Here is a 13,151-nt window from a genome sequence, read left to right as displayed (position 1 = left end):
GGGTAAGGATCAGCATTTCCACACTACTCAGAGAATTTTTATTTTCAGGGATGGATTTTTAGCCCAAATCAAGTTGAAGAAAAGTGGTTTCGTGAAAATCGCAGAAATTTTTTTTTCAGAAACTCCGGGGTGCCTGGAGGTCGCGGTGCACCACGCGACAGTTGTATTCCAAAACTGAGTCACTCAGATCACACGAGTACCAAGGCATCCTTGAAACTCATTCAAATGCAAGTGCTTCTATCTGTTTCCTTGATTGTTTCCCACTCATTCCTTTTGGTTTGGGGAACATGTCAAAATCCCATGCCCAGAGAACTTCAACTAGAGTTCGCTGAAATGCTCAGTGGACACCCCAGGTAGGGTAAGGTTCAGCATTTCCACACTACTCAGAGAATTTTTATTTTCAGGGATGGATTTTTAGCCCAAATCAAGTTGAAGAAAAGTGGTTTCGTGAAAATCGCAGAAAATTTTTTTTCAGAAACTCCGGGGTGCCTGGAGGTCGCGGTGCACCACGCGACAGTTGTATTCCAAAACTGACTCACTCAGATCACACGAGTACCAAGGCATCCTTGAAACTTATTCAAATGCAAGTGCTTCTATCTGTTTCCTTGATTGTTTCCCACTCATTCCTTTTGGTTTGGGGAACATGTCAAAATCCCATGCCCAGAGAACTTCAACTAGAGTTCGCGGAAATGCTCAGTGGACACCCCAGGTAGGGTAAGGATCAGCATTTCCACACTATTTAGAGAATTTTTATTTTCAGGGATGGATTTTTAGCCCTAATCAAGTTGAAGAAAAGTGGTTTCGTGAAAATCGCAGAAAATTTTTTTTCAGAAACTCCGGGGTGCCTGGAGGTCGCGGTGCACCACGCGACAGTTGTATTCCAAAACTGAGTCACTCAGATCACACGAGTACCAAGGCATCCTTGAAACTCATTCAAATGCAAGTGCTTCTATCTGTTTCCTTGATTGTTTCCCACTCATTCCTTTTGGTTTGGGGAACATGTCAAAATCCCATGCCCAGAGAACTTCAACTAGAGTTCGCGGAAATTCTCAGTGGACACCCAAGGTAGGGTAAGGATCAGCATTTCCACACTACTCAGAGAATTTTTATTTTCAGGGATGGATTTTTAGCCCAAATCAAGTTGAAGAAAAGTGGTTTCGTGAAAATCGCAGAAAATTTTTTTTCAGAAACTCCGGGGTGCCTGGAGGTCGCGGTGCACCACGCGACAGTTGTATTCCAAAACTGAGTCTCTCAGATCACACGAGTACCAAGGCATCGTTGAAACTCATTCAAATGCAAGTGCTTCTATCTGTTTCCTTGATTGTTTCCCACTCATTCCTTTTGGTTTGGGGAACATGTCAAAATCCCATGCCCAGAGAACTTCAACTAGAGTTCGCGGAAATGCTCAGTGGACACCCCAGGTAGGGTAAGGATCAGCATTTCCACACTACTCAGAGAATTTTTATTTTCAGGGATGGATTTTTAGCCCAAATCAAGTTGAAGAAAAGTGGTTTCGTGAAAATCGCAGAAATTTTTTTTTCAGAAACTCCGGGGTGCCTGGAGGTCGCGGTGCACCACGCGACAGTTGTATTCCAAAACTGAGTCACTCAGATCACACGAGTACCAAGGCATCCTTGAAACTCATTCAAATGCAGTGCTTCTATCTGTTTCCTTGATTGTTTCCCACTCATTCCTTTTGGTTTGGGGAACATGTCAAAATCCCATGCCCAGAGAACTTCAACTAGAGTTCGCGGAAATGCTCAGTGGACACCCCAGGTAGGGTAAGGTTCAGCATTTCCACACTACTCAGAGAATTTTTATTTTCAGGGATGGATTTTTAGCCCAAATCAAGTTGAAGAAAAGTGGTTTCGTGAAAATCGCAGAAAATTTTTTTTCAGAAACTCCGGGGTGCCTGGAGGTCGCGGTGCACCACGCAACAGTTGTATTCCAAAACTGACTCACTCAGATCACACGAGTACCAAGGCATCCTTGAAACTCATTCAAATGCAAGTGCTTCTATCTGTTTCCTTGATTGTTTCCCACTCATTCCTTTTGGTTTGGGGAACATGTCAAAATCCCATGCCCAGAGAACTTCAACTAGAGTTCGCGGAAATGCTCAGTGGACAACCCAGGCAGGGTAAGGATCAGCATTTCCACACTACTCAGAGAATTTTTATTTTCAGGGATGGATTTTTAGCCCAAATCAAGTTGAAGAAAAGTGGTTTCGTGAAAATCGCAGAAAATTTTTTTTCAGAAACTCCGGGGTGCCTGGAGGTCGCGGTGCACCACGCGACAGTTGTATTCCAAAACTGACTCACTCAGATCACACGAGTACCAAGGCATCCTTGAAACTCATTCAAATGCAAGTGCTTCTATCTGTTTCCTTGATTGTTTCCCACTCATTCCTTTTGGTTTGGGGAACATGTCAAAATCCCATGCCCAGAGAACTTCAACTAGAGTTCGCGGAAATGCTCAGTGGACAACCCAGGCAGGGTAAGGATCAGCATTTCCACACTACTCAGAGAATTTTTATTTTCAGGGATGGATTTTTAGCCCAAATCAAGTTGAAGAAAAGTGGTTTCGTGAAAATCGCAGAAAATTTTTTTTCAGAAACTCCGGGGTGCCTGGAGGTCGCGGTGCACCACGCGACAGTTGTATTCCAAAACTGACTCACTCAGATCACACGAGTACCAAGGCATCCTTGAAACTCATTCAAATGCAAGTGCTTCTATCTGTTTCCTTGATTGTTTCCCACTCATTCCTTTTGGTTTGGGGAACATGTCAAAATCCCATGCCCAGAGAACTTCAACTAGAGTTCGCGGAAATGCTCAGTGGACACCCCAGGTAGGGTAAGGATCAGCATTTCCACACTACTCAGAGAATTTTTATTTTCAGGGATGGATTTTTAGCCCAAATCAAGTTGAAGAAAAGTGGTTTCGTGAAAATCGCAGAAAATTTTTTTTCAGAAACTCCGGGGTGCCTGGAGGTCGCGGTGCACCACGCGACAGTTGTATTCCAAAACTGAGTCACTCAGATCACACGAGTACCAACGCATCCTTGAAACTCATTCAAATGCAAGTGCTTCTATCTGTTGTCTTGATTGTTTCCCACTCATTCCTTTTGGTTTGGGAAACATGTCAAAATCCCATGCCCAGAGAACTTCAACTAGAATTCGCGGAAATGCTCAGTGGACACCCCAGGTAAGGTAAGGATCAGCATTTACACACTACTCAGAGAATTTTTATTTTCAAGTATGGATTTTTAGCCCAATTCAAGTTGAAGAAAAGTGGTTTCGTGAAAATCGCAGAAAATTTTTTTTCAGAAACTCCGGTGCGTCTGGTGGTCGCGATGCGCTGCCGGCAGTTGTATTCCAAAACTGAGTCAGTCGGATTACACGAGTACCCAAGCATGATTGAAACTCATTTAACTGCAAGTGCTTCAGATAGAGTCAGACTGAGTCTGTCAGATTATATGAGTAACCAAGCATGATTATTAACCGAGTAACTAAGTAACCAAGCATGATCTTTCTTTGAAACCCTCCAGTCATTAGTTTTTGACATGTTTTCCTTTCACCCTACTGAACTGAAGAAAATAAACTACATGCACCATGGATATTGAAACCAATCTTGTAAAAGTATAATAGTTGTCATCAGATTTTATAAAGAAAAATGACACATTGTCTTGTTGTAATCACTGTGTTTGTAATATTTTATTTCCCATTACTGTTCTAAAATATGAGATGGAAGTTTTACACGTGTGATTCGCTGAGGTAGCAGCTGGGGAGGTGCTTTGTCCTTGCAGAACAAAAATAAGTTGAACAAAGTAATCAGGACTGGTGGTAGATTACCAAAGTTTCATGGACTCATTATCATGTCTAACAGGGTGAAGTACTTTTGATCTCACACATAAAATCTTAGATGACCCCTCTCATCCACTTTTTTTAAAATATACTCTCTGCCCTCTGGGAGGAGGTACCAGATCCTCCTTTTTACATAAAAACATTTAATTGTTGAACAATGAAAAGTGTGGTTACAGCTAGGAATCTATTTATTACTGTTATTGTTGTTTTTAAACTCTTGACAAGCTAACTGCCTGTTTTTTTAATATTAAGGTACTGGAAGAAATCTGATTGAGCGATGTTGTTAAATGTTTTGTATTTAAGTTTTTTTTACAGTTGTTGCATTGTTTTATTGACAAGTATTTTCTATATTTAGGCACTCTGGATGTTCAAGACACATTCTCTTAGGGATAATGAAGATTAATTCAATTAATTCATTCTTTTTCATCACAATTTACATTTGCATGTAATTTTAATGAGTGTTAAATTAAACAAATCATAATATTGTCACCATATTTCCTGTTTACTTGAATCTATGGGTAAGGATTAAGAAAGTTAAGCTTCTTTTTTCTTGATTCCCATGTAATGAATGAGCTTTCAGCAAAAGGAAAGATGCATCATCATTCTAAATGTCTTGGATCAATATTGCCAATGTATTTATTATTTACTGGCAGCTAAGTTATTGTCTAATTTTGGTCTTTATCCTAATCTTGTCAGCTGGGCTACTGATTTCCTTACAGATTGAACTCAGAAGGACCTCTGCATTAGGGGAGATCCAGTGGAAAGGGTGAATAAAACAAGTATTTATGAGGTGTGTTCTAGTTTGCAAGTTAAATTTTGAGACAATTGTTGATTCTATTTTCAAAAATGGCATCCTCTTTTCTTATGGAAGGTTGAGCAATTTAAGGTTGATCATTCATTTTTGATTATGTTTTATCAGTATTATTGAATCTGCTTTAACACCTAGAATGTCAGCTGTTTCTGAGAAACCCTTCAGAAGCTGCAGTACAATAGAAACCGACTATTCAAGAGGTTCAAGAGGAGAAGCTGGGGGTGCTCCTCCCTATCCTCTATCATTCAATTTTCTCTTTCCTATTGAAACCCTAACCTCACTAACACACACGTCTAAAGTTTTGAATTCAGGTCTCTTGAGTTGAGAGGCAGACCTATAATGGCTCGCATTCCTAATTCTCTGCCTTCCTCAGACGACCTTCTTCTTCTTCTACTCATTTCTTCCTCAGCACCTTCAAGATTCTCCACACTTTGTTTTCCATTGTTTTGCCCCATTGACTTCCTGGGATTCATATTAATCTACCTCTCTCACTGGTTGCCAACATTTCTCCTTCTCCCATCCAGCCTCCTGGATTACACCTCCGTAAAACACCACTGCACCACCACAGATACGCCGACTCGTCTTTTTAAGCTCCAAGAATTTGGCCCCTCTACAAACAGCACAAATTCTGAAACTCGCCTCGTTTGTGCTGCGTTTGTGCCGTTGAAAGTAACATTTGTGCTGCCTTCACTCCCAAGATATAGCAACTTCTTTTCAGGTGATCACGTGACTATGCATGGAGACTTTGACCTCCAGAGCTTCTCAAGCGACTCTCCGCGAGTCAGGGGTGTTTATGTTTTCATGCCCAGGAGGCTGCCATGTCAGCCAACCCAAACAACCCCTACTTTCCTAACCTCTTGCTTCTCCCCTTGAATTGTGAAATAAAAAGGTGTGAAATCACCTCAAAGGGCAGGAGCAGTTTCCTAGTGCTGGAAGCTAAGGAAAAAAATCCACACCTGCAGACTGAAAGTAACAAAGCAAAAACTGTTGGTCTCCTTGAAGAAAATATATACTGTACAATTATTTTGTCCTGATACACAATTCCTACTAAGCAATACCAGGCAAAGATCTTTCTCTGCTCTGTCTGCACGGAGCCCTTCCCAGCACAGAGCAGAGCTAGTTAGAGTACAAACTAACTGAATCCCAACTCCATGTTACCAGTGCAGTAAGGTAATGCATCAAGGACGTCTTTACAAAGGATTTTGATTAGAAACATTTCTGTTCACATTATTATTCTCAAGAATTAAACTGTCAACCAACAGCGTGCAACTCACTGCTGGCAGTTCACTGCTGCTAAGCAGGTGTGAGCCTGGTCAGTACCTCGATGGGACACCTCCTGGACATGGAAAAACTAAGGTTGCTGCTGTTTTAATAGTGCCAGTAGGTGGCGCTCACCCTGCAACCTGTGTGGGTCCTAATGCCCCAGTATAAAGATGGGGACACTATACTGTAAAAGAGTGCTGTCCTTTGGATGAGATATAAAACTGAATTCCTGACTCTGTGGTCATTAACAATCCCAGGGTGTTTCTCAAAAAGAGTAGTGGTGTAACCCTGGCATCCTGGCCAAATTTCCCATTGCCTATACCAGTTATGGCCTCCTAATAATCCCCATCTCTGAACTGGCTTCATCACTCTGCTCTCCTCCCCACTGATAGCTGGTGTGTGGGAAGCGTACTGGCACACTCTGGCTGCTGTTGCATCATCCAGGTGGGGCTGCACACTGGTGGTGGTGGAGGGGATCCCCATTACCTTTAAAGTGCTTTGAGTGGAGCATCCAGAAAAGCACTATATGAATGTAAGGAATTATTATTATTAATTGTTGGTCCCAACACATTTCATGTTCAGTTCACAATAGTAAATGCATATGCATCTGAGAAAATAAATGATTAAATTATATGAGACCTATAGACCCTATGAGTCAGAACAAAATGTAACATAGTAAAATCATTGTATTTTAAATCTGTAGTTATTTATCTTTGTAATCACTGAGTGAACGATCAACTATTTATATCAATGGAACAAGTAAAGGTTTATTCCATTAAAAGATAAGAAAGAAAGCACAATGTTTCGGCCGCAGCTACCTACTTGAATTATTTGTATCAAAGCCAATCATCACAGATATATTCTATTACAGGTGGGTAGCAACAAATGTAACATTCTATTACGTTTGTTGCTGTGATGCATGCTTTGGTTTTATAAGGATAAATTGTATATTATATATTTAGAATCCATGAGTGGAAACGTTAAATGGTTACTTTTGATTTCTTCCTAAAAGTCGTCAAATACTCTTGTAATTTACCATTACAATTTCTGTTTGTTACAGTAAATTAAAACCCCATACACTACACTGTCATGCAAATTCTGCAAAGGTATTATAATGAAACTATACTTACAAGATGGGAAAGTCGATTAATGAATACATTTAGTTTTTCTATCCTATGTGTCCCTAAGCCTTCCTTTTGTAGTTTAAGCTTAGACTGACACTGCAAGATCCAGGTGCTCTTCTTCAGGTGGGCAATGAAATGCGTTTTGAAAGATGCAGAACTTTTCCCAACACCCAGCTCTCCACTATACACATGTGGGCAATGAAGCTAATGCATAATAGCAAATCTTTGTGGTATTTAGTAACATTGGTAACATACACATAAGATCACTTTATTGGCCATATACAGTACAATTTCTTGTATTAGGAAGTTGTCTTTTTAACATACCCCAACTTGCTCACCATGAGGGAAAGAGGCTTGGGGTCAGAGTGCAGGGTCAGCCATTTATATGGAGCCTCCGGAGCAGTTGGCATTAAGGGCCTTGCTCAGGGGCCCTGCGGAGTAGGATTCCTCTGCCAGCCACTGAATTTGAACCAGCAACCTTCCTGCCACAGAAACAGATCCTTAGCCACAAAGACATCACACCACCATTAACATGTTAAGGGTCATACTTGGGGTTAGGGTTCAGATTCAAGGTAAAATAGATGCCCTGCTGGATTATTTTGCTACTTGTTGACCAATCGCCTAGCATCTGTATTATATCTTCCTCCAGGCAAAGACAAATAGATGCTGAAGCATACAGTGAGCCATTGTGTGAGAAAGCCAGGCACCGATAGATGCACAGACACACACATTCAGACACAGAACGCTAAAGCTGCCACAAACAGCAGGATAGACTTTCTACTGTGTACTGAAGAGGGACTGTCTTCCACGAGTCTCACAGACAATACAGTCACAGCATCTAACCAGGAAACCTGCAAGTTTGCTTGCTGAACACATTTCAGGACATATTTTTCTTTCCAATACTAAATGAAAATTATCAGGAATTTTTAACTGTAAAAGCCGAGTGATTGTCTAGAAAAACCAACCACTCCACTGAAGATTCTCTAAGGATTGTCACAGACCAAAAGATCTTAGAATTGAAGACACAAAAGGTACTATTATTATTATTATTATTATTATTATTATTGTTATTATTGTTGTTTTATTATTTTATTATTATTAGTAGTAGTATTTGATGCAATCATATTTTTTAACAGTACTGAAGTACGTTTATGCTAATCCTAAAAATGTGGTTAGTACACAAAACTGACTACAATATATTCACTTGTCACAATAGCACTGTACCTTTTTTTTCTAACACTGCCTGATCATCTAACATCTGACCTTTTTTCCACTTTTTGGTGAAACAGCTGAAACACAGCCCGCTGTTTTTTTTCAAAGAGCAACAATAAGTCAGATTCTATCAGCTATATTTTAGCTTATCTTTATTACATAAAAACATGTTAACATGCAGTAAATTTCCTTTTAGCTGGTATATAGTCTGGTTTTCTCTCTTGGCGTGGGTATGTTACACTAAGCCCTACAGGTTCACAATGACATGATGGATCTTAATAACAGACAACTTGTGCATCTGTCTGCACAGATTTATTTAAGAAGTGTGATACTCTGAATCTCCCATTCCTTAGCACTGGTCTTGACATAAACTGCCATGTTGCAGAATTACAAAACTTCATGCAGTTTGTAGAACCCAACAGTTTTGATTCAACTAAAGAAGTCACAGACGATTTTATCTTGGACTTTACTCTTCTTTCAATCAATTTTTTCAGTATTGCTCTGGCTCTATTTTCAGCTGTGTACCAAAGACACCTTCTTGCAGTGCATTGGACCCAATTTATCACCTGTAATGAACATTTTGCAGCTTAGTTTTAATAAAATTCAGCAGTATTTTTGTGAATTGCATTTGCTGCAAAACTGCATAAACTAAATTCATGATCTCTGATTAAAAATCACAGTTTTCTTTGCATAATGTTGAATCAAATCATGGTTTATAAATATTTAGACATCTGGTTGCTTCAAGGTTACATTTCTGCAAAAGAAGCAAACATGTTTTTGCAAATGAAGTTAAAAATATGTTCATATCACTGATGGTATTTCAGTAGTTTACCATGTAGTAAGAGTTGCACCATAATTTTATTACTGCTGAAGTTTTTAATACTTTTACTTTTATCTTTTGCGCTGTTTTATTTAACCTTGCTTTTACAGACATTCGCTTCAAGCAAAATCAAAGCATAATTGGCAGAAAAGCAAGAAAAGAGACACAGGGAGATCGGAAATTGAGAGAAGGACCTCTAGAGCTGGGCTGATGGCATCAACAGGCCTCCAGCTTCTGGGCCTTTGCCTGTCTCTTCTGGGCTGGCTGGGTGGGACCCTGGGCTGTGTGGTCCCACTGTGGCGAGTCACTGCCTTCATTGGAAACAATATTGTGACAGCACAGACTATTTGGGAGGGGCTGTGGATGAACTGCATTGTCCAGAGCACTGGACAAATCCAATGCAAGGTGTATGACTCAATGTTGGCCCTACCGCATGACCTGCAGGCAGCCCGCGCACTCTCTGTAGTGTCTGTGCTGCTGTGTGCCATTGCACTAGCACTAGGTGTGGTTGGGGTGAAGTGCACAAAGTGTGTAGGGCAGCAGGCCCTGAAAGCACGGATCAGCCTGTTTGCAGGGAGCCTCTTTGCTTTTGCTGGGCTCCTCTACTTCATTCCTGTCTGCTGGACTGCACATTCCATCATCAGGGATTTCTACAACCCTCTGGTTCCTGCCCCACGGAAGAGGGAGCTTGGTCCTGCGCTGTATCTGGGGTGGGGGGCCGCTGGGCTCCTGGTGCTGGGGGGAGCCCTGCTCGGCGCTGGGTCCAGTACCCCTGCAGCCCCTTCCTCGCCTAGTTACAGCGGAAGCAGCCGGCAAAGCAGTCCCCGGAATGCCCCCACACTGCCTGCCGGTCAGGTGAAGGGCTATGTATGACTGCTCCTTCGACTGACGACCAGATGCATAAAAGAAACACATTCAGGTGTATTGAGCTGTAGTACTGCCCCTAATGCCTAACTTATTAAATAATTTTATATACAGTAAAATTCTTTATTTGTGCATAAACTGTACCTTTAAAAGTACAGATGTGTTTATGGAAATACAACTCATTTAATTATTTTAAAGTAAAGTAGTATAGTGTTTAAACCTTCTAAAATGTAAAAACTAAAAAACAGAATATGTTTTCATGGCATTTTATTGTTGAGTGTTACTGTATCTCCATACTGTACATAACTAAAAATATGAACACATGGTTATCTTGTGGTGACTGCGAGTTTATTAATTATGCCAATGTTTGTGTTCTTGTTGCAATATTGATGAATGAATATAGAATTTTTGAAAGAATGAATAATCAGATTGTTTGCCCAAGATCTCTTTTTGTGTTTATCTCAACCAGGTTCAGGAGCTGCCTGGCAAGGCCTGAGCATCCCTGTGTTGAGCTGTGAAAAGCACAGTGAACAATTATGTGTCTGTGCTCACCCAGCATTTTGCCCTTGGTTCTTATTAGTACATCTCAGCTGTAAATCAGGGCATTGTTTGTCATCCTACATGCCTAATACTATTCACTACTGTACAACCCCAGTAAAACACATAGATCACTGATGGGTCTTCACAGTACTCACTGTTCTGCTTGGGTTTAGTTTGTATCAGTCGTCACACACAGGGACAGATGTTTAAAGATTTCGGCATGCATTGTTGCCTTTCTGTGCTTGTTTAAGTCTTTATTATCTATACTGTATGTGAATCTTGTTCTATGTGTGTATCCCTCCAAATGTAGGAGTTGGGTCAGCGTGGGCAGTATTAAAGGAGATGTAATTAGTTGATGTTTATTAATGAGAAATTGCTGAGATGTCTTGAATTCCAAATTCATTTTCTCCTATCATAGGCCTTTCTGTCCATTTATCTAACCATGTCAAATGGATGGCTCATTTCAGTTTCTCTCTGCTTTTCTGCCTTTGTAGTATGAGATATGGTTTGTTGTCAGGAGAGTACAAATAGTACTCTAGTAAGTAGTACAGTATAAAACACAAAAAGACAATTAATTTAACACCCCTATTTCTCCTTCTTTGTCCCAGGTGTGACAGACTGGCACAGAGATGTGCAGGATCTGACAATATCAGGCTAACCCTGAGTATTATTGAGAGAGTCATGTTTACCGTCTGAATAAGGACACATAAATTAAAGTAGTTCAAGTAGGTAGCTGCATCAGCATGTATAGGCTATAAAGGAACAAGTAAAGGTTTATTCCATGCTAAAAAGAGAAGAAATGTACATTATCATTATGTAGTTTTAGTCTCTGTGGTGGGGGAGTCCAGGCCCATCCTGCAGGTTTGACAAAAGGCTTTTAAACAGAAATGAAAGTTATTTTTGTTTTACCCAAAACTAAAAATGGACTTTTGTGATATAAACTCTTTTAAGATAAAATATTGCCTATTCTAAATAATGTATTGGTCCAATGAAAATGAATATATATATAGCTCTGCAGACTGGACTAGGACTCTACTGTGGACACCTTCTAAATTATGATGAGTGCAGGCAATGCTATCGAGACAGTTCAGGAACATCCATGTGCACTTTAGTTTAAAATCAATGGTAATAATCCAAGGTAAGAATTAATCTGTGCATTGAAAATGTAAATATATAATACCGTATCCACTCATCGTCTAACTGCTTTATTCCAGCAAGCAATAGTCACCAGGCTGCATACACACTGGATAGGAAGCCAGTACACTGCAGGGACACTCAGACACAAACACACACTAAGCGCCAGTTTCCCCAGAAGTCAGTTAACCTACTGTACTTGCATGTCTTTGGACTGTGGGAGGAAACCCATGTGAACATGGGAAGAACATACAAACTCCACTCAGACAGCACCCCAGCATTTGAACCCGGGGTCACAGTACTGTGAGACCGCAATGCTAACCTCTATGCCACCATGCTACCTAAGACACTATATACAGTATACTGTAATAATAGTAATTAATATATTGTTGTATGTTGAATGGGTAAATCTGTATAGATTATGTCATAGGAATTTAACTGCATTTCGTAAATATATATTATTAACAAGGGTTGAACAATGAGAAAACACATATAGCTGACTCAGGCTGCCTATTACAGTGTATGTCTACTGGGCTAGGCAGTCTGCAAAGCTCAGGTTAAGGTGGGGGGTTGTTTAGTTTATTCTCTCCAATGACTCAGTAATCAGAACTCTAAACCTAGAAGGACAGAGCATTGGGATGTCCTGATATGACCAGTGGCATTGGTATAAGATGCAGAAAATGGTTATTTACTTTAGCTTCATATACTGAACTTCTTCCCCTGGAGAGCGAAGAAGAAGTATATCAGGACCCCTGTGGAAGATGCAAAGACAAGGAAATAAATAAAATTTGAGGTAAGCGTTTGGTCTCACTTATTTGTATGGGCGTCAGGAGCTGCCCATGGGGGGGGGGGTACTGTCACGCCCTCTGCAGCCAGAGGGCGCTCCTACTCTGTCCTGTCCCTAGTTTCCTTTGCTTTACTGTCCTTCCGGTGTCTCTCTCTCTCTGGGGCTATATATTTCTGGGTCACTTACCGTTTCGCTCAGCATTGATGTTCGGATGTCCTGAGACCCGCCTGGCACTAGGTCGCCGCTCCGTCCGTGGCCTGAGGGCACAGGTTTCCTTACAGCACTCCAGAACTCTTTGCACTGCTGAGCCCGGGCTAACTCCCCATTTCGCATACAGTAGGGTGTTTTTCGCTCTCCTGCCTCTCCACGGTTCGTCCCTTTCGACATCCGTGACAAGCTGCAAGATTTCATGGAAAAAGAACATGTGTTTATAATTAATTTGTTATTAATAATTGATAGATATCACATTCACAAAAATGGTCTTATGCTTTTTCAATGTTTAGTAGAAATGCAACATTACTCCATCAAGAACATGAAAAATAACTGGACAAAAAGTACAATTGATATATACAGTGCCTTGCGAAAGTATTCGGCCCCCTTGAACTTTTCAACCTTTTGCCACATTTCAGGCTTCAAACATAAAGATATAATTTTTTTTATTTTATGTGAAGAATCACCAACAAGTGGGACACAATTGTGAAGTGGAACGAAATCTATTGGATTTTTGAAACTTTAAC

General features: G+C 40.6%; 1 protein-coding gene across 1 annotated transcript; it reads left to right on the top strand.

The window, feature by feature from the left end:
- The first annotated feature begins 7,757 nt into the window (after positions 1–7,757).
- Positions 7,758–10,844, top strand: cldnk (claudin k). The gene is made up of 2 exons (XM_088600281.1): positions 7,758–8,088; positions 9,200–10,844. Exon 2 carries the CDS (start codon positions 9,300–9,302, stop codon positions 9,960–9,962), a length of 663 nt encoding a protein of 220 aa, XP_088456407.1. The 5' UTR covers positions 7,758–8,088; positions 9,200–9,299; the 3' UTR covers positions 9,963–10,844.
- The last annotated feature ends 2,307 nt before the right edge of the window (positions 10,845–13,151 follow it).

This window comes from Lepisosteus platostomus, chromosome 11, assembly GCF_059453375.1.
Source record: "Lepisosteus platostomus isolate fLepPlt1 chromosome 11, fLepPlt1.hap1, whole genome shotgun sequence".
NCBI classification, from domain to species: domain Eukaryota; kingdom Metazoa; phylum Chordata; class Actinopteri; order Semionotiformes; family Lepisosteidae; genus Lepisosteus; species Lepisosteus platostomus.
The sequence above is the reverse complement of the archived record's forward strand: the minus strand, read 5'-3'. Positions and strand labels throughout refer to the sequence as shown.

Coding starts and splice junctions, on each gene's coding strand:
- cldnk (XM_088600281.1), top strand. CDS start 9,300: ATGGCATCAACAGGCCTCCAGCTTCTGGGCCTTTGCCTGTCTCTTCTG.